The sequence below is a fragment of the Leopardus geoffroyi genome, chromosome C3 (assembly GCF_018350155.1).
Source record: "Leopardus geoffroyi isolate Oge1 chromosome C3, O.geoffroyi_Oge1_pat1.0, whole genome shotgun sequence".
NCBI lineage: Eukaryota > Metazoa > Chordata > Mammalia > Carnivora > Felidae > Leopardus > Leopardus geoffroyi.
In genome coordinates, this window is record NC_059338.1 from 151,998,944 (window position 1) to 152,025,930 (window position 26,987).

At 44.9% G+C, this 26,987-nt stretch overlaps 1 protein-coding gene and 1 pseudogene across 3 annotated transcripts; both read left to right on the top strand.

Moving 5' to 3' along the window:
• The first annotated feature begins 207 nt into the window (after positions 1 to 207).
• Positions 208 to 4,098, top strand: SNAI2 (snail family transcriptional repressor 2). Of its 3 annotated transcripts, none has more exons than XM_045455368.1 (3): positions 208 to 609; positions 1,411 to 1,956; positions 2,861 to 4,098. In XM_045455368.1, the coding sequence occupies exons 1-3, from the start codon at positions 531 to 533 to the stop codon at positions 3,040 to 3,042; spliced, it is 807 nt and encodes a 268-aa protein (XP_045311324.1). In that variant the 5' UTR covers positions 208 to 530; the 3' UTR covers positions 3,043 to 4,098. The 3 variants fall into 3 exon arrangements, with proteins under 3 accessions (XP_045311324.1, XP_045311327.1, XP_045311326.1); XM_045455371.1 differs by lacking the exon at positions 208 to 609 and adding an exon at positions 669 to 830; XM_045455370.1 differs by lacking the exon at positions 208 to 609 and adding an exon at positions 852 to 1,320.
• Positions 4,099 to 20,165: 16,067 nt separating this feature from the next.
• LOC123586656 lies at positions 20,166 to 24,483 on the top strand (annotated as a pseudogene).
• The last annotated feature ends 2,504 nt before the right edge of the window (positions 24,484 to 26,987 follow it).

The window sequence follows — 26,987 nt, forward strand, 5'->3', positions numbered from 1 at the left end:
CCGTGTCCCGGGGCATTTGCTTTGCGACATCTGGAGGCCAGGCCCGCCGCGGGAGCCACACACTCCAGGACCCAGCGAGCCTCTCCGAGCGCACGAGTCGCTGGCGGGGCCGCCGAAGCAACATCACCTCCCTGGAAAGAACTTCACCGCCCCCCCCCCGCCCCCCCAACCCCCACCCCACCTCCCCACCCCCCACCCCCCCCACCAAGTCCCGGAGCTTGGCCCATTTTGGACCAGGGTAATTTCGTCTGACAACAGATTCTTCCTCTGTTCACAGCTGTCCCAGAGGGAGGAGCTGAAACCTGAACCTCTCCGCCGTGATTGGATCCTTCTTGCAAAAGCGAGGAAAAAAAAACCCTCCCGGCCCGAGCGGGCTCAGTCCGCCAGGGAGCCCGGCGACGCGAGAGGCGCCGGCCCGTCGCCCGCCGCACCTGAGCGGCCCCAGCCCGAGCGCGGCCCGGCGCGATGCTCTAGGGACCGGCCGCGTCCTCCCCGGACCGTTATCCGCGCCCGCGGGGCCCGCCGGCAAGATGCCGCGCTCCTTCCTGGTCAAGAAGCATTTCAACGCCTCCAAGAAGCCCAACTACAGCGAACTGGACACACACACAGGTAGACACGCGCGCCCCGAAGTCAGGAGAACCTGGGGGGGGGGGGGATGCCGGCGCGCGCGCTCTCCTCCCTCTCTCTCTCTCTCTCTCTCTCTCTCTCTGCGTCCGTACACGTACTGGTGGGCGTCGAGCTCAGATAGCCTCGCAGGAGAACCCAAGCGCCCGTTGCTCTCCCTGCACACGGTGTCCCGAACTGTCGTGCAGGCTCCCTCGATCGTCGGGGTAAGTTCCAATTCGGAGCCGGCGGAACTCCGCCCCGACAAGGCCACCTTCATCCAGCTCCGGCCACTTGGCTTTCCGGAGCTGGCGGACGCAGGCATCATGAGGACGGGCAGGATGAGCAAGTCGGCGAGGGTCCGAGTGGCTGCTTTGTTTTCGGGTGACGAGGCTCCTGCCCCGCACGGAGTAGGCCCCGCGGCGCGTATCTTTGTCCCCAGAGCGGTCCCAGAGCAGGCAGGCAGGGAAGACGCCGTTTCTGCATCCTTGAAGGGATGTCCAAGGTTGCCCTCCTCGCGGGCTCTGGGCCCTCCCTGGGCTGCACTCCCCAGCCGCACCGCAGGTTGTAGCTCCTGTCACCCGCTGTACGCAGGGCGCGAACGTGGGCGCCCCAGGACGGTGGGTGACCGCGTAGCGGCCAGGCTGGAGGTGAACCGGCTTCCCAAGGCCTGCGCCTGCCCGGAAGGAGTCGCTTGACTTCGTCGCAAAGCCCCGGGTGCGTGTGGCCAAGCGGCTCCTCACTGTGCTGCGCAAGTTATTTTTTTTTTTTTTACCTTAATCTCTCCTTTCCTTTTCTTTCCCCCAGTGATTATTTCCCCATATCTCTATGAGAGTTACCCCATGCCTGTCATACCACAACCAGAGATCCTCAGCTCGGGAGCGTACAGCCCCATTACCGTGTGGACTACGGCAGTTCCATTCCACTCCCCACTACCCAATGGCCTCTCTCCTCTTTCTGGATACCCCTCATCCTTGGGGCGGGTGAGCCCCCCTCCTCCATCCGACACCTCGTCCAAGGACCACAGTGGCTCAGAAAGCCCCATTAGTGATGAAGAGGAAAGACTACAATCCAAGCTTTCAGACCCCCATGCCATTGAAGCTGAAAAGTTTCAGTGCAATCTATGCAGTAAAACCTATTCAACTTTTTCCGGGCTGGCCAAACATAAGCAGCTGCACTGCGACGCCCAGTCTAGGAAATCCTTCAGCTGCAAATACTGTGACAAGGAATATGTGAGCCTGGGCGCCCTTAAGATGCACATCCGGACCCACACTTTACCTTGTGTCTGCAAGATCTGTGGCAAGGCGTTTTCCAGACCCTGGTTACTTCAAGGACACATTAGAACTCACACTGGTAAGAGAAAAAAAAACAAACAAAACGTAGACAGGAATGTTACTGTGTGATAGAACGAAGCCCCGGTCGGGCTGTCGGACTTGCATTAAGTAGTGACGCGGTGCTTTTAATGACGGATGATCCTTTATAGCTACTTCCTGATGACTCAAAAAGTTGTTAGAGCACAGAGCGCTCCGTTCCAGACACCGCAAACAGCATTTAGACTTTGGAAAGTAGATTCGGAAGGTTGGGTCTCAAAGATCGGTTAGAAAGTCAGGAAAGACATACCTGAGTGTGTGGTCTGGGAAACTGCTCCCAATAACCGGCAAACGCAGACGTCGCTATCTTAATCAATGGGTCTGGCAGGTAGGTAGGCGAAGAAGGTTTGTCCCTAGTTTTCTGTCGGTCACATTCTTGCGATAGCTGTCACCCCAGAGCGAGCTGGACAGAGAGAACTGAGTTGACTCTCGCTGTCTCATTATGTTGTCTGTTCTGCTGCTGAATATTTTATTCCTAGCACAAAATCATCCTGCAGGGAGCCAAGGCATTTATCCAGCCTTAGTCATGATACAGAAGGAGGGGAAAGGGGAGATATTAGGAAATGTTGGGAGGAGCTCAACATTAGCTGCACCTGCTGAAGCAGAAAGCTTTAATGAGTGAAAGTCCTAGAACTACGTGAATTATTTCTGCGTGACGGGCAGCAGTAGCAAAATTCTGGGTGTGGTGGGTTGTTTTTTTTAACGCGATATTCGGATTTATCTTCGAGGGCCAGATATGGACATAAGGATCTATTCCGCGGAGTTTTAGTCTAGTTTTTTGGCGACAAAATGTGATTGTTGTTCGTGAACATTATCTGACTTTACCTTTCCTCTAAAAACACTGACTGTCTTTCTTTCTCAACCCCCACCCCCACCCCCACCCCCAGGGGAGAAGCCTTTTTCTTGCCCTCACTGCAACAGAGCATTTGCAGACAGGTCAAATCTGAGGGCTCATCTGCAGACCCATTCGGATGTAAAGAAATACCAGTGCAAAAACTGCTCCAAAACCTTCTCCAGAATGTCTCTTCTGCACAAACATGAGGAATCTGGCTGCTGTGTAGCACACTGACTTACGCAATCAATGTTTACTCGAACAGAATGCATTTCTTCACTCCGACTCCAAATGACAAATAAAAGTCCAAAGGCATTTTCTCTTGTGCTTACCGACCAAATAATGTGTAGAGACACACACGCACGCACACACACACACACACACACACACACATACACACAAAGCTGCAAGAGCACGAAATCCATGTGTTCCAAGTTAATCCTTTCCATGTGAAGTTTAAAATTACTATATATTTACTGACAGCGAGATTGAGAGGATAAAAGACAAGAATCTTTCTCTTCAAAAGTTGAAGCAAAAAGCACACTGCATCTTTTCTCACTAAGAAAGAATGCAAAGATTTACATTGCTGCCAAATCATTTCAACCGAAACGAACAGTATTGCTTTGTCATAGAGTTTGTAATAGAATTTTCTATAGGAAGCGAATTTGCCAGACGCTATCTCAGGTGCCTTATAAAGTATTCCAAGTTTACTTCACTACATGTCTGGTGTCTGGTTATCATTGTTGAACTGAAGCCTTTGTGATTACCTGTAATGCTTTAAACGGTATTTTTAGGAGACATAGAAAGAGAGAAAAAAAGAACAGGAACGAAACACAAGAGAATGTATTAAGAGTGTTTTGTTTTTGTTTTTGTTTTTGTTTTTTGCCAATAAAGGGTATGCGCCTTGGGGGAGGAGGGAAAACTAGCTTGGAACATTCCTGGTGCATGCCCCGTGTCTTACTTTTTTAAAGAATTTTTAATGACTTTCTAAAATTAATTAAAGATGGGGATAAGTGCAAGAAAGGATTCTTAGAAACTCAGTAATGTACTGAAACTATTTTAAATGCATCCATACAGCACCCTTCCAAGTGCCTTTTTAAACTAATTGTATAGATGATGAGTCAATGTAAATTTGTGTTTATTTTTATATGGCTGAATGAGTTTTGTATGAAAGTGAGATGTTGTCTATAGCTGATGTCTATAAACAACCTGAAGACTTGTGAAATCAATTTTTCTTTTTTAAAAAAACAATTTTAAAGGTCCTTTTTTACAATAAACATTTTTGATTTAAAATCTATTGTTTGTATACTATTTTCAGAGACTTCGCTTCGTGATTAGTGTCAAACTGCTATACAAAGAATTGTTTTTTCTTAATAAGAAAAAGTGAATAGCATTTGTATGAATATCAAGTGTTATTTTATGTGTTAGATTATAATAAAGTATACCACCAGTATTTTTTTTTTTTTTTACTCTTAAGATAATACTGTCGCATTCAAAAGGACAACGTCATCATAGTGGTAGATTGTTAGTATATCCCTTTAACAAAAATCACACTGAGTGTTAAAAATATCTATATTATTCGGGGCGCCTGGGTGGCGCAGTCGGTTAATCGTCCGACTTCAGCCAGGTCACGATCTCGCGGTCTGTGAGTTCGAGCCCCGCGTCAGGCTCTGGGCTGATGGCTCAGAGCCTGGAGCCTGTTTCCGATTCTGTGTCTCCCTCTCTCTCTGCCCCTCCCCCGTTCATGCTCTGTCTCTCTCTGTCCCAAAAATAAATAAATGTTGAAAAAAAAATTAAAAAAAAATATCTATATTATTAATGCTTAAGAATACTTTTCACAACTCGTTACCTATGATGTCTTTGTTATGTTGCTTTATGAAACCAAATCACAACCACTCATTGTATTGAGTGATGATCGCATAAGCCACTGGAACAGTTTAAGATTTTTAGAAGAAATATCACTTGATAAGGTGTAAGAGAAAAAATAAAAATTCTGCATGAAAAAAATCAGGAAAAAGTGGATTAATCAAAAATCACACGAGTTGGAAAATTAAACTATGAAAGCAGCTCCCACATTTAGTGACATAAAAGAAGGGACAGGTTTGATGGGAGCAGGGTTAGATAATAGAAAGTGAAGGTCTCCCTTTATAGTTTTTTGAACAAGACCCTCCCCAAACCCAAGATGTACTTAAATTATAGCATGACCAGCCATTCCATTTACAAGCACATGCTCACCAAATGCTTGGCTACTAACTCATAGGTAAAAATACTAACCTTTACAGGCACTGTGGCAATTACCAGTGTATTTGAACCCCAACTCCAAACCCATTATGAGGATAGTCCCTTCTACCATCAATCACTTCTCCCTTGGATGCTCAGAGCCTGCAGAGTTATGACTTTTCCTTTTCATGTGCTTGTGATACAACTAAAACTAGAACCGGTATCTCGAAGATATTAGTTACAGGCCATTAACAAGTGACTGATAATACCAATACTATTCCCTTAATGTTCACACATACTCCACTGTATGTTACATTTAAATTTTAGCCAACATATAAAAGGTGTGCATTTGACAAAAAAAAAAAAAAAAAAGAAAGAAAGAAAAAAAAGAAAGAAAGAAAGAGAAAAACTTTTAATTTAACATTCTACTTTTTTTTTTTTTTTTGATATCTCAGGACATATATCTCAAAGACAAAATTATTTAGAGCCACAAACTTTCAATGTAAAAGAAATGGCCAATAGCTTGACGGGGTATTCTAAGGTTGTAAAAAGACCACTTTAGTTAGTGTATATGGTACAAAAATGATTGCCTGAAAGTTTCCAGGTCAGCTAATATGTGGAAGGGTCTTGCAAAGGCAAATGGGAGTGAGTCGAGCATTCTCAGAGCAATCTTCCTGGTGATCCCAGGAACGACACCTATCCACATGTCCCTCTGTTGTGTCGCTATGCAGGCCGGTCATTTCTTGGTGCCCCAAGTGTAAAACAGATACTTTTCTAAAAGGGAGAGTCTGTTCATTGGTTTAATTCCTCAGTGAAGCATTAGTTACAATAATGTTGTAATGTGTTTCCACTTTACCCTCACCGTTCTAATTTCATGATCAAAATACTTTACTTTCATTAAGGTAACATGAGTTTGAATGACAGTACATCAGATGTGAAGATTTTCTGTAAATAGAGCTCAGTGATTGTTCAGCATCTATAGTGTTTCTTTTTTTAAATTTTTTAATGTTTATTTATTTTTAAGAGAGAAAGAGAGACAAAGTGTGAGTCAGAGAGGGGCAGAGAGGGAGACACAGATTCTGAAGCAGGCTCCAGGCTCCGAGCTGTCGGCACAGAGCCTGACACGGGGTTCAAACTCACAAACTGGGGGATCTTGACCTGAGATGAAGTCAGATGCTTAACTGACTGAGCCACCCAGACACCTCTATTTAATTTGAGAGAGAGAGAGAATGAAGGAGAGGCAAAGAGAGAGGGAGAGAGAGAATCCCAAGCAGGCTCTGCGCTGTCAGTGCAGAGCCCAACGTAGGGCTCAAACTCACAAACCGTGAGATCATGACCTGAGCCGAAGTCGGATGCTCGACCGACAGAGCCACCCGAGTGCCCCATAGCATCTTGAGTGTTTCTACCAAGGTCTAGAATGGACTAGATAGCTGACATTCTGCACCATGTAAGACCTGCCTCAAATGTTACTGACTCTGAAACGCTTTTCCAAATGTGCTCTTTCTGGAAGCTTTGTGCCATTTATAATGTAGTACTTATCTTCTCCCCACATTGCAGTTGTGTGGTGGTACCTTTCCTTTTTTCGCCAGACAGAGCATCCTTTAGGCGTAAATGTTTGGTGCCCGACACGTCATCCGGAACACAGACGTCCACAAATGTTTGTTGAACAAACGAATGGACACAATAACGGAAATTGGTGAAAAATAGCTTGCAGATCTGTACTAAATTCAGTGTATCCCCCTTTACCACAAAGAGAGCTGATGGTCTTTGAGAGACCCTCCAAACAAATTTACTAGTGCCTCTACTACTAACTTAGTTTCTACTACTAACTGCTACTACTAACTTAGTAATGGCAGCCTCCCCCCAACCAGGTTGATTGCTCAACAAAAGTGAAGAGGGACAAGCACGGTGCATGCAGGTCAGGTCTGTTAGGGCTTCTGAGTGCCTGAGCTTTGGAAACTGTGGATTTTAATCATAGGCACATATGCTGATAAGGGTTCTCTGTAACCTTAATCCGTTTCCTATGACAGGAGGCAGCGTGGTCTAGTAAAAAGAGCACCAGCTTTTAAAGGCAACGTATGCATTCACGGAATCACTGCCTCCAACTTACTGGCTTTACGTCCTTACGCAATGTATTTAACTCCTCAGTGTCTATGCTTCCTGGGTGTAAAATAGGAATAGATTCTCTGGAGTATCACTAGGAAGTACTTACACGGTCCTTTGCACGAAGAGGCCTTGTAGATGCTATCAAGTACCCAATGTTTTATTAAACGCTGAGGATGTATCTGCTCTGGTACTAGGAAACCTACCTGTGTCATCTTCAATGGGAAACGTTTCTCTCTGAAGTCGGTATTTTACAGATAAGGGTATTAAATTCAGAGAGTTTGGATGATGAAGCTCAGATGACAGAGGTGGTAAGCTGCAAAATTGAGATCAAACCTGGATTCTTCTGGCTCCAAAGACCCCACCTCTTCCACTGCACCAAGGGAATAGAGAGGCCACTGAACTACACTCAGCATGGTGATTCATAAGTTGTAGGCATTCTGGGACAGTTGTTGAAAAGAACAACGATAATGTGCCCCTAGATTAAATATTTTAAGGGTGAATTTAGGGACGATCATTATTCAGGGATTATGCAATTACATGCAACAGTCTTCAGGGCCATTTCCCAATTTCCTTCTAGAAATCCTGTTGGCCCTACTTCCTCCAGTATTGACCCTCCCTGTCATGACATGCTCATTCACAGCACCCCCCCCTCCGAAGTTCTCCCGGTGACTGCGAGCCCACTTCCTCCAGTCTGCTCTCTGTGGCGATGAAAAGCAGCTGGTCTCCATCCTCTGTGCATTAACACTTCATCTTCTGAAGGCCACTGCTACTCCCTCGCACACACACACACGCACACACACACACATACTCCTCAGCCTGGCTTTTATCTTCCTAGCCTAAAAAGTCTTCTAAGCTAAACAGTCATTCCTTTCACCACTAAAATGTGGACACTCTGGTGTAACGAGGCAATTATAATTTTGCAAAGTCTAAGGCTTCCCTGGCTACGAGCCACATCCGAGAAATTGCCCCTGCTTCAGGTATGGGAAACATTTTGAGCACAACTAATTTGCGAAGAAGCGTTTTGCATTCGGGGGAAGCAACGGTTCTCAAACAGGCTGACTCTTCTCTCATCCTTGTCTTCTCATCAGAGACACGTGAAGCCCAAAAGTATTCCCTTCACCTGAGATGGATACGTATGGAGGGAAAGACCTGTCGCTCAATCTTTCGTCACCAATGTGGAGACTCTGCGACCATTGGAGTAAATCTCTGGCTAAAGTCAGAGTGAGCCCCTCAGCCCTCCAGGAAGTAATAATTACTTTGTGGAAAGCGTGCGTGTGGAAAGCAACAAGCATGGCACCTTTTCCGTCGTGGCACTTAGCCAGGCCCCAAACAAGGAGAGGCTCGCGGAGGAAAGGGCAGCGTGTCAAGGTCCACCAACTCCAAAGGGGCTTGGCAGGTATTTACAGCAGTGAGCAGGAGGGCGGCTGTGAATTAAGGAGGGGGCATTCCTGTATTTTGAGTACCAGCTCAGCTAATCCAGCCAGCTCCTCTGGTTAGGACGGTCGGTGTAAGACCTTCCACCAGGTCTTTGGGAAGTCTTAGGAGACGGTCGTAAGGCCCTCTGCATTATCCCTCTGCAGTTTCCTTGGACAATGGCCAGTCATCCACACACCGTAGCGGTTGAGTTGGGGGACCTTCTCCACAAATTCATTCTGGGGCTGGAACTTACCCCGTCCCAGGTAGGAAACACCACTTGTTCTATTTCTTCCACCACTCGGTTAGGGGGTAGCGATGTTTAATTCTAAGGAGTGGAAAGGAGAGAATTCGATTGAAAGCAAAAATAGTGCCACATTCCCTTACAGAGAAAATGAATGACAGTGATATCTCCTACGAGTTCTAACATTTATCCTATTTATCCATCACATGAGTAGGAAGTTTAAAATTCTCCTGTATTGTGCTAAGACTTTGCTTTAGATTTGTCAGAAAGGATAGTAAAAGCGGCTATTACCTTCAGCCACACGCCGTGTCACTAACACGTAGGCTCTGAGGTCCTATCACGGGCCCAAGCTTCCTGCTCTCCATGTGCACAGGATTGCCTGTCCGTCTAGTTGACTTCTTGGTTTGGTGGGTCTGGGGCGCGGTGTGAGAGTCAGCACTTCTAGCCAGCTCCTGGTCACGTCCGTGCTGCTGATCCTTATACCTCACGCCAACAAACTAAGCTTTGACCCCTAGCGCCGCTCTTAGTCCCGTGCCTTTCTCTCCACCCAACCCGAGCTCCTCATCTGCCCAACCTTAGTTCCTCATCTGAAGTAAGCATAAATGTCTGGAGAGCATCCATATAGCAGCAGTTCATCAGCAGGTGGAGTCTAGAACATGCCTGAGCTCCAAGCTTGCCTAACTGAGGGCAGAGGCAGGGGGAGACAGGACAAGACGGAGTTCCATCAAAGTCAGCTTACTTTTCTCCTGACCTCTCTGCTCCCCATAAGTCACCCAATGCCATGATCCTGGATCTACCTAACCAGGTCCATGCTTGGGTGTTTGAATTTCTGCTCCAAGTTTTGAGGATGTCTCCAGCCTTGGTCACTCCTCACCCACCTTTGGAGGGCCCGGAAATGCATGCTGGCTCTTTCTAGTCAACTCACACCAAGGAGACTTTTCCCTCCTCACTCCAGAGAAGCATCAAATGCCTTTTTAGGGACACCTGGGTGGCTCTGTCAATTGAGCATCCAATTCCTGGTCTCAGCTCAGGTCTTGATCTCAGGGTCGTGAGTTCAGGCCCCACATTGGGCTTTATGCCGGGCATGGAGCCTACTTAAAAATTTGTTTAAAAAATGTAATTTTTGTCTGAGCTGAAAGGACTATGCATGTTGATGCAGCTGACAGTGATTGGGGGAGGGCCACTGCTGAGAGGCCTCTGGCTCCTTCTCTCCATTGTCCCTCCGGATCTGTGGGCTTCCCTTGTCCGTGTCAGGTAGCATCCCCCCTGAACAAAGATGTCTATGGCCACCTTGGGCAAGCAAGCTGCTTAGGCTTTTCCCGCTCTATTATCTTTCAAAAATATTTAACACTTTGCCAGGTGGAAGTTATCTGATGTATTTTTTTTCTCCAGCTCTTCGGTTAATTTTTTTCATGTCATTTTCATTTCATAATTTTATTTATTACTATTCCTGTGAAATTGCAAATAGGAATTCTTAGATGAAAATTATTTTCTCTGAATCGATGACAAGTAAATCTTCTTTCTCTCTTTCTCTCTCTCAATTGTGTGTGTGTTTGTGTGTGTGTGTGTGTGTGCTTGCGTGCGCATGTGTGAACCTCTGATGTTGCCCCTCAACATGTGCAGCCTTGGACACATGCACAATCATCCTGGGATAACAGTGGCTTTGGCAGGGCTTTCCTCGACCGTCTCTTTCCTTCATCTCTCTGTGAGCTGTCTGCATTTGTTGGTATCACACCCGTATGTTAGGCTCCACTGTTGGCTGGACGGCTCTTCTGTTGCTTTCAACAATGTCCTGGGATATGAACTGCTCTGCAGGTTAAGTGCAGGACCCCTTTTTGGGGATAGTTTGTCAAACTAGTCTTTGAGGTTAGTCCCTACCCCAGGTGGGTTCCCCATGCCTGCCCTTTTCTGTGGTTCTCTCCCGTAAACTAGCTTAGCTTATTGCGGTCATGAAACTACCGGTGTCCTGTTAATCACTTACTATCAAAATCTACTGGGTGATTTGGAGAGTACCCTTAGGCTTGAGCTTCCCTACACTCTGTTCCTAATAAAGTCACGGGCAGACCTTGGAAGTTTTCTGTTCTTATGGCTTCCCTGTCCCCCTGGGCAAAATCTCTGAGTCACTGCTCTATGGTAGGTGGTGTGGACAGTAACTCGCTTTGTCAGACTGACACCCTTGCTTTACAAGCAAGGATTTGGTGGGGAGGTGGGGGGAGGATTGTAGCCTCGTCTTCTTGGCCTTGTCTCTCTCAGTGTAGAACCTCCTCCTGTGAGTGAGCTGGGGTGAGGGTCATCAGGACCTCTTCCTCACTTTCAAGTGTTTCTATTCTATAATAGTTGAAGTTATTCAAAATTCAATAAAAGGATAATTGATTATGAAATTGAGTGTCACTTTAAGTGTGTTGTTGAAGGATTGCCCTATTTCTTATATTACGGAATAATTTGGTGACATTATTTCATTTTATTAACAATGTACTGATCACATCATATTCTCTAACTTTATGAGGTGAGACTATTTTAAGTTTTTTTAAATGTTTATTTATTTTTGAGACAGAGGGAGACAGAGCACGAGTGGGGGAGGGGCAGAGAGAGAGGGAGACACAGAATCTGAAACAGGCTCCAGGCTCTGCACTGTTAGCACAGAGCCCGACGTGGGGCTTGAACCCACGAACCACGAGATCATGACCTGAGCTGAAGTCAGACGCTTAACCGGCTGAGCCACCCGGGAGCCCCAAGGTGAGCCTATTTTAAACCATGTTTATGAAAACAAAATAATATGGAGATCACCATATCCTAAGTGTACCAAATCTAAATGAAGCAAAGTTTTGGATTATAATGAAGGGAATTCAGCAAGAATTCACCAAATAGGTAAGAGACAATGTAAGTCCTTTGGGGGCACAACAGTACAAAATGCCACAAAGCATCACTTGGCATCTGTTTCTCCGTGTGGAGATTAGACTCGTGTGGACTTCCTTTTCAATGTGGCCACCTGTCAAGTTCAATTAGCCTAGACTTGCTTAATCTGATGCTTCTTTTGGACATGGTCATCACCTTTCTGGATGTTTAACAGGAGTCTAGCTGCACTGAGAGTAGCGTAGAGCAGCATGGACTGACCTATAGGCAGGAGCAGTGATGGAACTTGTGGTATCTGCCTGCCCGTGGAGCTACGTGTTTCTGCCCTTCTCCCGATGTGCCTTTCCAATGTAGTTCTGGGTTGCATTCTGCTTTAGGAGCAAACTGATCATAATTGTACGTTATACACACTCACCGACAAAGACATTCTTTCGAGTACAGGCCAACACAACTATTCAAGCATTAGTGACTGCTGGTTCCCTTCCCATCTGTCTACTGTGGCAAGAGTGAGGATTATGTCCTTGATCCTCCTTAGCCGAGCAGAGACTAAAGACACTTCCAGTCTTCTTGTGTTCTGAAGACAGAAGCAGAAACAGAGAAGCTTAGCCCATCTCTCTCGAGCAGAGGGGATTAGGTGGATGGAAGCAACCTGGGTGCCACCAGAGAGCAGAGGGGAGGTTCCAGAGGCCAAGGGTGAGGGGAAAAGAAAACAACGTCGCAAGTGCGGGCTTGCATCAGTGGGTCTGACTTCGGAGAACATCAGAATCAGCTAGAAGCTTGGTTAAAACCCAAATTGCTGGGTTCCACCGCCAGAGTTTCTGAATTAGAAGATTTGTAGTGGACCTAAGACTTTGAATTTCTAACATGATTCCAGGTGAGGCTGATACAGTCTGGGGACCACCCTCTGAGAAGGACAGAATCGCAGCCATGGGAGGTTGGGGCAGGGCGCTGAGGCTCGGTTGTCGCAGTTCACAAGCTATAAATCATGAGCCGTACACAAGTGTAGAGTCCCTTCTCTTTCTCACTACTATTCATTGCTTTGGACTGTTTGCCTGCTTGTCACCGTTATTAAGCACTCAATGGAAAGAGGTACTGAGTAAGACCTCCTAGTGAAAAAAATGTAGGGGCGCCTGGGTGGCTCAGTCGGTTGAGCGTCCGACTTCAGCTCAGGTCATGATCTCACGGTCTGTGAGTTCGAACCCCGCATCGGGCTCTGTGCTGATGGCTCAGAGCCTGGAGCCTGCTTCGGAGTCTGTGTCTCCCTCTCTCTCTGCCCCTTCCCCGCTCATGCTCTGTCTCTTGTCTCTCTCTCAAAACTAAGTAAACATTAAAAAAATTTTTAAAAAAATGTAAAGGGCAAAAGCACAAATCTTTTTACGGGTTCCAATTTTTTTTACAAATTCCTGTAACAAATTAGTTTACAGCATAGGGGCCTTTAAAGAGTTTGGAAAGATATGCTATAAAATACAGAGTGGTGAAAAGGTGTGGGCTGGGAGCTTCCCTGAACAGTGAAAAACTATTTTATGTAATGAAAAGAGAAAGTGGGGCACCTGGGTGGCTCAGTTGGTTAAATACAGGACTTCGGCTCAGGTCACCATCTCAAGGTCTGGGGAGTTCGAGCCACGCTTGGGGCTCTGTGCTGACAGCTCGGAGCCTGGAGCCTGCTTCATATTCTGTGTCTCCCTCTCTCTGTCCCTCCCCTGTTCACGCTCTGTCTCTCTCAAAAATAAATAAACATTAAAAAGACTTAAAAACAAAGAAAAGAGAAAGAAATTACAGCTTTCATAGCTAGAATGATTTCTTTATAAAGTTAAATTGGGTGAGAACACAGGGCAATTTTCTTAATATATTAGGAACTTTGCAAACATTTTCTTGAATTCATAAGCTACAATCAACAAATCTGTTTGCCATAATTGGGCTGTGACTTGCAGGATGAACACCCATCACCTACAGATTTTCCTCCCTGAACAAGCCAGGCAAACCCCTCTCGGAACCTGCATTTTCAATCAAAAGTTGTAAAAGGATCTTTTGTGTTACGGCTTTCCTAAGGCAGTAAGAAGGCAATAAAAAAGAATTAGAAGAAAAGACGACTCTGAAATGTAACTTTTAGATTTTTACAATTTAGGAAAATCTTGACAACTCCGGGGCTGAGCTCTGGCCGGCCCAGGGCCGGGCGTGTGCCTCTTCCCAAGATGCCAGCTCTCTCCTGCGCTCCTGCCAACCGCGAAACAGCCCAGGGAATTTTCCATGGAGGTGTCCTGATTGATTTTAAAGGCAGCTACTCTTCTTCTTCTTCTTTTTTTTTTTTTCTTCCCCAATTGCAAATCTTAAACAAGAAGGGGCCCGCATTTTCATGTGTCCTGCAAAAATTGCTGTCGGGGCCATTTGAAATAATGGTGAGCAATCAAAATATGTATAATAGAATTTTTTAAAGAAGTACTAATCAATGCTGCTGCGCTGCAATCCAGGTCATTCTGGTCTTGTTCCATGAGCACAGAGGGTAGTACAAAGCCTGTAATCGGACTGATCCGGATTCGAGGTGCAGTTTTGTCACCTAGGTTGTCAGTGGGGAGAGCTGTGTTCGGTCTCATCTGGTGTATACTGGGGACAATTCCTGAGTCCAGATGCTGGCAAAGATACTAAACGAATCTATGATAAGCACACGTCACAGGGGTGCACGCTGCGGAGCTCAATATTTTTTTCCTTTCTTCGAGGTAGGGGAGGGGCAGGAGGAGAGAGAGAGAGAGAGAGAGAGAGAGAGAGAGAGAGAGAATCCATGCCCAGCATGGCGCCCGATGCAGGGTCAGTCTCACAAACCATGAGATCATGACCTCAGCAGAAATCGAGAATCGGATGCCTAGCCTACTGAGCCACCCGCGTGCCCCTCAATATATTCTTGTTTTCTTAAAGCTAAAACCAGCTTGCAATCTATACATACTCATCCATTTTGTTATTTTGTCTTTGCCTACCAGAAAGACACATTCCTTCCACTGGCGGTCTCCTTCACCTACCCACCCCCGGCACGAATTAATAGAAAATCCCCTGTGGTGGGTATGATCAGAGAATCAACCATGTTATCATAATGGATTAAAGCATATAGGCAGCATGCCCATAAGCTTTGCTGTCTCACCTAGATCCATGCAAAAAGCTGAAAAAAGTCAGAATGATGTTTCTCATATTTACAAGCCACTAAAATGTTCAAAAAGTGCTTCATCATCCAATGAGTTCAGAAAGATTTTTGAAAACGTCACCCTCTATATGATGCATTGATATAACACACATACTTATAAGTAATCATAAATTACTTCTGAAATCAGAAAAAAAAAGTAAAAAATCACAGGACAAAATACTTTGCTTACCTTACATCCGATGCCCAAAGTCTTGTTCTCTCCCTATATCCTTTACCTATTATCTGGGTCTATGTCAAAGACCAAGTAATTTGAAAAACCAAAATAACTTTCACTCAATCAGGAGGGTTCAAATGACATGCAGAAGAAAAAGATTTTGAAGCCAGGTGAAAAGGAAGATTAGAAATAGGATTTTCACTTTTGTCTTGGTAAATGCAATTGCCACTGACGCCCCTGGACTCTGCCGGTCAAAATCCTCCCTTGTTACCAGACGCTAAGCAAGGGCAACAAGTTACTAGAACGTACAGACCCTTTTGTTGAAAGTGAAATGAGAGCTTGGCGGCCAGGGGTCGTCCACAAGAATGAGGATGTCCTTATTTATTTAGGCGCCAGAAAACCCAAGCCAAGAGGAGGCATGGGTGGTGCGACTGGTCTCAACCTGCTTCTCTGAGACGTTTGCCTTCCAGAGAATGGATTACATGTCACCTATGGACCACAGTCCTTCTCCCTAGCCAAGCAGACCCTTCAAAAGTGTCACGTTTAACGTCACGTGAGATCAAAAGATCACATTTAAGAACTTTTCAAATGCAGTAATAGCCTCTTGCTCTTAAGACATAAGTCCATCCCTGTGTGAATTACAGCACTTAAAATTCTAAATCACTTGGTGTCTAAAATTCTTAATCCAGGAAATTGAAAAATATAAATTCTAAACCAAACTGAGGCATTTTCTTGAAAATAGTATTTAGCGTTTAAATAGAACATAGACGGGGTTTTGGTCTACCTGAGTGGGAGCTGGGTTTGGAAGATGGTGTCCCATTCGTGCTGAGCATGCAGGTTTTGTTATGAAAGCTCTTTACCACCTATGTGTGTGACTCAAACACGCAGACGTCATAGCTCTCGAGAGCCAGTCTGCACAGTAATCCGGTTCGTTTCTAAACATAGACTCCTCAATACCATTGTATTAACTCAATTTGAAATAGCACCAAATTTAAAAATACTTAAAGACAAACAAAAAAAGTTGAACTGTGGGGCGCCTGGGCCCCAGTCAGTCAGTTAAGCTCAGTCAGTTAAGCAGCAAACTCTCGATTTGGCTGAAGTCATCATCTCACGGTTCTAGCCCCACGTGGGGCTCCATGCTGGTAGTGCAGAGACTGCTAAGGTTTCTCCCTCTCTCCCTCCCTCGCTCTCTCTGGTCCTCCCCTGCTCAGGCTCTCTCTCTCTCTCTCTGTCTCTCTCTCAAAATAAATAAATAAACTTAAAAAAAATTGAGCTGAACATTGTCAGGAAGCCCACCTTGGCCCTTTCCTATAAATGAGCCCATTTAACCCAGTGAAGGACCAAAGTACCAACCCTTATCACTTACAAAAGGAAAGAGAAAAATATAAACTTGTATTTAATAAGGTGCCAAGTTTTATTTACTCTCTTTTCCATAACAAACAAAAATATGAAAATAAAGAAGAAATAAAACAATTACCTGGGCTTTTGGATCCAGCAACCATAGATCCCAGCAAACAGAGAATGGGATCCAAACCCCAATTTAATTCACCTAATTCACCTATGGAGGGCATCAGAAAAAAAAAAAAAAAAAAAAAAAAAAAAGAAAACCTCAGTAAACTGTATCAAAACGTCCACATTGTTCTTCTTGGCCTTTTTATATCTAGTAATCACAAGACTATATTTGGTCAGGTAATAGGTAAACACTCAGAAGACTATGAGGAAGGTAAGAGATGATGTTTCTGGTGTTCTGTTTAATTTTTTCCTATTACAAATAACTTTTTCCTAAATATATGTAAGGAGAACCCAAGAAGCTGACTTGTCTACCACAGACACACCATGGCCAATTCATTAGCCACATTAAATACTCGGTTCCCCGGTGGGCTATTCATGCCTCAGCACACGCAGAAAGGGTGGGAAGGATCGATGGGTCTTGCAAATTCAGAAAGTGCCTATTTGGGGATTGTGTAGACTCTCAAATAATTCCTACCAAACCTCAGCCTCTCTGAGTAAGAATATATGGTATGGCTGTGGCTCTAGGCTGAGTCTTGATGAAGAAGGCAAAATTAATATGAGAGAATTTGGGGCCCACTGGCTTAACTCCAAGGGAAATATAATATTAGTGGATAAGCAATCAGGCCTTTGCATCGCCTTCATGCAAATATCCCACCCTCTTTCAGCCACGATGAAAGATGGCAGAAAAGTCACCAAACAGAGCTTTGGCTTTCTCTCTTTATTAATACAGCAAATGTGTATTTCTATCTTTCTAATCTAGCACAATAGAGTAACTTAAACAAAAATGCTTTCTTAGCACATGATACTCAAGGCAACGTCCGTACATGTTAAGATATGAACTCAAACCTGTAAGCTTTTGTTGATTCCCTCAATAAATAAATAATTTGTTCTGTTTTATATTTTTGCATACTCCAGAAATATGGAACAATTTCTAGTTTCCCGAGCCAACTACATTTTTATACATACTGTGCCTATCTGTCTACCTAACTCCCACATATTCTTAGAATCTCATTCAACTGCTACCTCCCCTAAGAAGCCTCCCTGACTTTCCCAGACCTACATCGAGTTTCTTATCTCTATTTCACTGCACGTCATACATAATTTGTGCTACAATTGTTTGCCTATGTGCCTAGCTCCTCACTGGACTATGAATTCTAAACGTAAATGCAGACTCAGGGATCACGCTTTTACCCCCCCCAGTGCCTTGCACAATCCCAGGACCGAAAAGATAAACAGAACATTTTCATTGAATGAATGACCCAAAGTAGACACGACCTAGCCGGTTGTGGGGATAACTTCACGTCTCACTGTAAACATTTAAAGGTATCATAAAGCACCTCAAAGCTGAAACAATGCGTTGCGTTGTGTATCTACGCACACTCAGATAGCCCTTCCTCGGCAGCAGTTAGGCAAAGCGTCACTACATTAATGCATTTTTCAAATCCTTATGCTCCGGCCACTGGTTCCCCCTCTCTCCAGAGAAAAGTTAAAGGCGCGATTAAAACAGCAATACCAGTGATTCTAACAAAAACCATATTTCCAACTTTGTGAAACTTCTTTGTCTCGGTGTTTCTGTCTTTCTCTCTCTCCGCGCGTCTCTCTCTCCCTTTTTTCTCTCCCCTGTATGTTGAGGAGGGGGACATAGATGGGATTTTCCTATGGTGTGGTGTGTGCTTTCGATGTTTCTTGTAGGTTGCCTTCCTGATTTCTTGCGGTCTTGGAAACCACCCTTCAGAGTGACTCAGCCACCACTCAATGCTCTGGGTTGTTTAAGGCCCTTTCATACCCTTAACAGCTCTACCAATAAGGCAGTTGCCTATTATCTGTGTCTCATTGTGATCAGTCACTATGTCAAAGAAGAAAAATGGTGATTCATTTCGGATGGATCTTTATTTATGCATTGATTTATGTTACTGTCTACATTTACGATGTGTGTGCGTGCTCTGTGCGTGTGAGAGAGAGAGAGACAGACAGAACACCCCCCCCCCCCAACACACACACACACAGAAGCAACATGATTGTGTATAGTCCTTCAGGCTGGCAGCCTTGATGCAATGTTCAGCCTTTGAAAATCCCTATTTGGAACATTAGAAACATCTGGAGAAACCACATTTCCATGTTGAAATAAAGATAAGTTGTCATTTCTGCTACTCATTTTGAATTTATCCCACAGCCCGATGAGAGAATTTTGCCCAGAGCAAGTTATAGAATATGTAACTAAAAAAGAAAAAAAAAAAAAACTAGAAAAAGGAAAAAGAAAGAGGAAAAAAAAAAAAAAAAAACACCAGCAGTCAGGAAACTGATTTTACAGCATTCTACCAGGGGTTTCCTTAAGTACCCTTCCAAATATGCTTGCCCCAGCCCAGTGAGGGGGCTCCTGGGAGATCTTGAGCTGTGGACAGTAGGGGCCAAATACGGCCACAGGACTCTAACCAGGCCCATTTATCAGCCTCTATTGTTTTTTCACCTACTAAATCTAAATAATAATTTAGACTTGTGCTTAATAATGCATGTATTTGATCTGGAAATTTAGGAAAATGCAGTATAAATATAAGGTCACAAGCTGATATTCAAGAATCATTTTTTTTTTTCTATTTCAAATTTGATTGCTCGTCTTCTTGGGCCTGTGATTAAAACTCACAATTTCTAATGGGCCTCCCTTATCTACACACACAGTGCTGCAGTTTTGTGGAAGTCCATGGAACAAGCCTGTGGAATGCAGCGTCCTTATCCTGCAGGCGACTATTGTGGTGAATTCAGGGACTTACAGCCTCTGCCCAGGACAGCCTGGTGCTCCGCTGAGAGTGTCCAGCTAATGAACTACATGAGGAATTTATACATAAATCAACAGAACTGCCCTCATCTTTCTTTCCTTCTGTTGAGCCACCACAGTGATCTCCCACTAAGAGGAGTCCTTTCATTTGCTCATGGTTCTAACGCACTTGTGGGAAAAAATATCAGACATTTTTGGCTTTTGGATTTCATACTCAAGTTTGAATATGTGGTTTCATTCCAAAAATACCATAAGAAAGTCTGAGGAGTAGCAAAGCCAGGGGGAAAAAATAGCTGACATTGAGATTCAGTCTTGAACATCCACAAATATTTCTAGAATCTTTTTTTTTTTTTTTTTTTTGGTCAAGGAGACCTTTCTTCAAAGAAAACCTTAGTCACTGAAAAGCCAGATATATAAAAGAAATGAGTAAGAAAGACTCTTCTTGAAACAGGCCTGAATTCTGCCTCTTTGCTTCTTTTCAAACTTCCTCCAAGGCACTCATTGAGCAAGTTTGAAAATCAGTGCCTGGCTCCGGTTTCCAAACTGTGCTCCAGAAAATATGAATCTTTTCAGATGTTTCCCAAAGATTTTTTTGGTCAGAATTCTGTCACATGGTGTATACTAACCCCCCACCACCACACCCCCCACCCCGCCACAAGCAGTCTCAAAGTTTACTTTAACATAGGGAGACTCCAGGGAGATCTTACACTAACGGATTTAACACCACATGGAATCTTTAGGTCAAGGACATTGTCATATATTCTAGACTGCCAGCCCCTGGCGTTTCCCCTCATTCCCTTGAAACACACTCACTGGGGGAAGACCCTTGGGGAGAATATCCACATGACCAATTTGACTACTTTCTGCAGGGTGACAGTGCTGAGCAGGGCCTGGCATGGTGGAGAGGCACAAATTCAATGGGGCCCATGAGAGGAAAGTGGAGAATGTAAAGAAGAAAGGGACCAGCATTTATTGGGTCAAGTTTCCAAAAATGAAGTCAAGTGGAATAAATTCCATATCCTCTCTCTGTTTCTCTCTGTGTAGACCAAAAATTCAATGGAGAACCCTCTCCTGACATTCTTCCATTTCCTCCAGGAGCCCTCAGCAACCTCTTTGAAAACCCTAAGGCATAGACGCAAAGCATATCAACCAAATGAAGGGTGTCTGCCTCTCTGAAAAAAAAATTCTCAAATGAATTTAAATATTCATCTATTAGTCTAATTCTAGCTCTATAATGGCTTTGATTTCCTTACAAATATATACACTCAAGTAATTTCTGAGAAATGACACAAAGAACAAAGAGTGAAAAAAATCAAAAAACTCTAGAGAGATTTGTCATATGGCTCACACAGATCGTGCTAAATCCATGAATATAAATTTTACAAAATGATACTCGTTATCCTGCATGTCAAAATAGATTAACAACCGTTTTTTTTTTCTTCTTGTGAGTTTTCATTTCCTTTTTCTTTTCTTTCTTTCTTTTTCTTTTCTTTTTTTTTTTTTTTTTTTTTTTTTTGGAATGGATGAAATGCCTTGGGTAAACAGGTAAACCAAAAAATCATTCTGAGCCATGACCTCAGCCATCAGCTGTCCCCACATTTTCTAACATCCTGAAATTTTCCATTCGACTTGGGTGGCTGATCTCACATTTTTTCTTGGACTTCTGTACCCTGTGGAGTTTGGGACACCACCAAAGGCAGGGGGTGAGCCCGACACCTGCCTGTGGTCTCCTGGCTCCTGCCCCGTGGAGCACAGAGTGGTGGGGAGGATTCGCCTGAAGGCCACGTTGCCCTCCCACACAAGCTGGAGAAGGATGCTGGAGGATGAGAAAATTATCTCTAGGAAACATTTTAAAGAAAAACTAATTATGTACCAAAGCTTTGCCTCAGATACAAATGGAGAAGGTTTAATTAACCCTTACATTTTCCCATCAGATTGGTGAATATTTGGATTTGCTTGAGAAATATTTTCTTACCTTGTTAAAACAGATCTGCGCCAGAGACAAACATGTTAAAAATCCTAATTGTAAAAGCAAAACAAACAAATAGACAAACGAAAAAAAACCCTCCGTGGGAGGTTTTACCATCATAGTTTGAGACTTCAGTATAATGGAGAGTTTTTGACACCTGCTGAATGTTCATCCCATCTGGGAGATATGTCTCTAAATCTAAATTTTGATTTGAGAAAAGGGCTCAGAAATGAATGATACATACACAACCACTCCCAGTTATTACTTGAAAGAAATAAAATCTGTTTTCTGAAGATTCCTATTGCTATCAGTATTTTTTACAGGACTGTTGTTCTTGCACAGTAATGTAGTTCTTTTTCTGTGGGGGGGAATTATTAGTTATGAAACAGAACTGACTATCCCACCAAGGACCTATATAAACAGAACAGGGGGCTTGGGGGTTTGGCAATCTCTGCGTGTAACCCTTAACCTTCAAAGGTGCCTCCATGTTAACGTGGAAACCCTGCTGATCTGAGACAGCCAGCACCTCACGAGCATTTTTTTATTAGGAGGAGCAAAGCTAACTTCATGAGAAATCTACGATCATTATCGCCATATCCCTTCTTCTTATCTCCATTCTAATTCTGAGAAAAATTTTCAGTGATTTCCTGAAACTTTCGACTAGCATAATTCCCAGCAGGTATTAGAAGCTTGGAGGCTGTCCTCCATTCCGCTGATCACCTTGAACGTGAGCTCTCTGTAAAGTGCTGATAATAAGCGACGGCACAGAGCCATACCAAAGTGCTTCAACAGACTGTTTTCACATGTCATGTTTCCACACAGTCACATGTGACATGGATTAAATCATAACCCCCCCGAAAGCAGTAATACTGTCAAAGCTCAAGATAATACAACAACTGAACTTCTGTCTCTGCAAATCATTAAAAAGGAAGTTGTGCTATACTTTCATTTTCTATAAAAACAGACCACCGTGTCCATCCTGACATCACGTTCACCCTACGTTTAACAATTATTCACCTAATGGGAAAAATCTTAACTCAGGTCTACCTTTGTTCTTTATAACATGTATTTTTTTCCATACAAATACTCTAAAGGTTAATACTTAGTGATGATCTTTCTTTGTATACAGATACCAAAAGATAGTTTTTTTTTTCCCACTTAATTTTGAATTATATATCTTGATGCACAAGTAGCTTAAAACCTCTCCATGGACAAAAAAAAAAACAAGAAAAGGATGATGAAATTATAAAATGTCAACACATTTGCAAATATTAAATGACTCTTCACACCATACCTCATGCAAAAGAATTTCTCCAATAATAATACCCAAGTCTCCAGAGATTTCCCTGGCCTTAGATTCTGCAGTCTAGTTTGAATCTGTACTATGCATTACGCTGGCCATTTTCTTCTCTACAATGATGACTGGAAACCGTCAAAAGAGCAAGCTTCCTTTTCCATATTGCTTTACTCTGGGTGGTGTGGAAATCGAGGGGTAGTGGTGCCTTTGGCATCTCCAAGACTGCGGAGGCCTTTGCCACTACATGTCACCGGAAGATCCTTAAGATTCAGGAGCTCCTGGCCCACGCAGGCACTGCCCGAGCCCACGGGACCCCTGGCACCGCCCCCTGGGAAGCCACCAGGTTGGTGACATCCCCAGCTGAGCAAGGAGGGGGCAGCTCTGCAGAACAAATTCAGCAAATTCAAGAGGAAGAAAAAGGCATCGCTGGCTCTGACAAAGCCAAGTAGCAGCAGCACAGCCAGTCGAGGCGGTGTCCCAGGCTCACTGTCCGAGCAGCGTGGTGGACAGGGCCACCGCAGCAGAACCAGCAAAGCGGCTGCTGAAGTTGAGAGCTGGCAGCTCAAGAACCCGGGCTTCTGGCACTCTCAAACCCTCGAGGGAAGTTAAAGGACCCTGAGAAGGGACCAGTGCCCACTTACCAGCTGTTCCAAAGTTGCATATCTGCAACAATGATCTGCAGGAGTTGTGCACACACCCGCAGAGGAAACCTCTGTGTGAGTTCTGTGTCTTCCAGTGACTGGGTTTGGGAACTGGGGCCAAATGGGGAAGAGGCACAGGGCCCAGGGGCTGGTGAAGTCCCCCTTGAAGCTTTGACTGGGGTTCTGAAAAGTGTGGTGGGGCCGCTCCTCAGCCTCCCCACCTCGAAGCCTCAGCCAGGACCCTAGTCGTGAGTGGAACCGGGACAGAGACTGCGATGGGGACAGTGACCATGATCTGGACAGGAACTGTAATAGGGACAGTGACCATGATCTGGAGAGGGGTCACAATGGGGACAGGGACCTCGATCTGGACAGGGACCATGATGGGGACAGGAACCATGGTCCAGACAGGGACTGCGATAGGGACAGGGACCATTATGGGGACAGGAAGCATGATGGGGACAGTGACCTCGATCTGGACAGGGACCATGATGGGGACAGGAACCATGGTCCAGACAGGGACTGCGATAGGGACAGGGACCATTATCAGGACTGGAAGCATGATGGGGACAGTGACCTCGATCTGGACAGGGACCATGATGGGGACAGGAACCATGGTCCAGACAGGGACTGCGATAGGGACAGGGACCATTATCAGGACTGGAAGCATGATGGGGACAGTGACCATGATCTGGAGATGAACCACATTGGGGACAGGGACCATGATCCAGACAGGGACTGCAATGGGGATAGATATCTCGATCCAGACAAGAATTGCGATGGGGTCAGGGACTTTGATCCAGACAGGAACCATGAATGCAAGGGTCCTTTCCCCAGGTGGGACTCATTTCCTGAACACAGAGCCCCTCAGAAGGGGAATACTGTGCGTGTACAGAGAGGACATGATGCCCACCCTCTTCTGTGGGACCTTCTCTGCCTTTGGAAACACCATTGGCCTCTCCATGGACCCATCCAGAAACTGTGCCTTCCTTATCTAGGAAAAGGTGGAGCCAGCAGATCAGGTGGTTGCTGGGCTCAATGGGCCCAGGGGGAGTCGGTACAGCTCAAAGTCAGCATTGCAGGCAAATGGCCGGTGCTGGAATCTGCCACTGGTAAGTCTGTCAGGGGCTGCCCCGCTGTCTGGAACAGGCTTAAGGGTTGCCACTAGGACAAGATGGTCAGGATTGTCTACAGTGATGACGGCTCCGAGGAAAACCTTGTGGATGGCTTCTAGGGAATTCAGCTGGATTCTGTGTGCCTCATCTGTGCCAACACTGGTCTCAGTAAAACACTGAGATGCAAGCTCAAAAAATAAAAAAAAAAATTAAAAAGATACGGGAGCTCTTTCTTTCCTCCCAGTTTTACTGAAAAATAATTGACATGCATCACTGTATATGTTTAAGACTTACAGCTTGAGGTGAGCGTTTACTTTACATATATGGTGAAATCGTCATCACGGTAGGTTCAGCTAACATCTGTCTTCTCATGTGGACACAATAAGAAGAAAGGAAAAGAGAAAAATTCTCCTTATGATGAAAAGTCTTAGGATTTACCCCCTTAACAACTTTCCTATATACCATACAGCAGTGCTAGCCGTGGTCCTCACACTCTCTATTACATCCCCAGTACTTAGTTTTCTTCTAACGGGAAGTTGGTGCCTTTGACCACCTTATTCTGATTCCCCCTCTCCCCGTCTCCTGACTCTGGTAACCACAAGTCTGATCTCTTTTCCTGAGTTTGGGGTTTTGTTTCGTTTTGCTTTTGTTTTTTGATTCCATGTATACATGAGATCCTAAAGCATCTTTCTCTGTCTGACTTATTTCATTCAGCATAGTGTCTTCAAGGTCCATCCACGTTGCCGCAAACGGTAAGATTTCCACATTTTGTGATGGCTCTCTTCCATTCTGTAGATAGGGAGAGATGCCACAACTTCTTTACCCATGCATAAATTGATGGACACTGGTTCCTTGTCTTGGCTGTTGGAAATGCTACAGTGATCATAAGGTGAAGACATTTTGTTGGAGTCGTGTGTTTCTTTCCTTTGCATATATTCCCAAAAGTGAAAAAGAAACCCATGGACAGAATGAACTCTGCTACTGATTCTACTGACACCATTTTACATCAAATCACCCCAGGATCCAATCAAGGATCTTTTTAAAGTCTACAGAAGCAAACAACCTTGAAAATGATCCGGAAAGCAGTGTTCAAACTAGGGTTTTTGTCCCCACAAGAGATGATAGAACATGGCTGCAGCTCCTGTTTTAATGTCTGGAGAGGTCTCCATACCGTTTTCCATAGTTGAACCAATTTCCACGCCCACTGTCAGGATGACCATCCTCAAAAAGACAAGAGATAGCGCATGCTGGCACAGATGTTCCTAACTTCCAACGCCTGCCGACTGGGGCATGACTGACCAGCACGTGCCACTGTGACCGGTGAGTGGAACTGATTCAATTATCCACTGTGTGACCAGTGGTCATCATCCCCCACCGTGCGGCCCTAGAGGGGCCCCACTTACAATGACCATGTTGTTTGCCGGGAACTTCTTTCGCTCCCCCTAGGAGGGCTACCCGTGGACAGAAAGAGCCCTGCTCCTGATTCTGCTGACACCATCTTGCATCAAATGACCCCAGTGGTCTAACAGAAGACCTTTTTCAAGTCTCCAGAAGCAAACGACCTTGAAAATGATTCGGAAGGGAGTGTTCAAGCTACGAGTTTTGTCCCCACCAGAGATGCTGGAACCTGGCTGCAGCACCCTGGCAGACGGTGATGGGTGAGCTTCCACGGTGGGCCCCACGCCTGAAATAGCAAAGGCCTAACTGTATACGTGATATGATAATCTGTTTGCATAAAGTGAGTCGCTTATTCTCCAGCCCGACATTTTGCATTACCAAATGTAGCCCTGTGCTTCATCTAGAAGTGATAGAGTAACCTGCCTCTAAGGGGAAAAGATCTCTGACCAACTCCCTGCTCCCTCCCGCCAGCCCCCTACAGGGACGTTCCTCCCCTTAGAACCAGTGGAAGCTTTCCTGTTTCTGAGCTTCTGTTCATGCGTGCTTACCCACACACCGACTCACAGCATCTTAAATTCGGGGGCTGTAGCCGGGAAGCGGGCTACATCGACGACTCGGCACCAACGGGACATTCAACACAGGTGGGTGCCAATTCATTCAGCCACAAATTATAAGCAGAGTAATCAAACCTTACCCCGCCCCACCCCAGATGCACACACTCCAGATTTATACGACTGAAAGCAATTTCTACAAACCCTCAGAACTCTTCAAGTTTGCGTGAACGCTGCATGTGGTCTTTTTCCGACGGACTTTTTATGGTGAAAACAGTGGCGGCTACCTGCCCATGATGGGCTCATTTAAGAACAGAGGCACAGGACAGAGCACAGCAGTGGTCAGAATGGGGCAGAATGCCCACTTACCCACTCGAGTAAGTGACTGGGTTGCTTCTAGCAGGACGTGCGTGTGGTATCCGTGCGAGTGTGGGAGGGCGGGTTTATATGCCACGTACTGATAAAGTGTGTCAGCCCGTGCAGTTACGGACTATAAAGTAAGGCAGAAGCCAAATGTGTCTTCGGAACCATGTTTTCCACTCATGTATTCACTCGTGTGTCTATTCGAACACTTATTCAGCAACGTGTGAAGGGAGGGGCTACCTCAAAATAAAGAAGTAATAAATGTGCTAATTTTCAAACATGGTTCAAAGCACTTTAATAAAATGACTTGCTTTATTCTCACGACAATCCTCAGAGGTAGAGCTGGTATTATGTCTATTATACAGACGGGTAAACTGAATGCT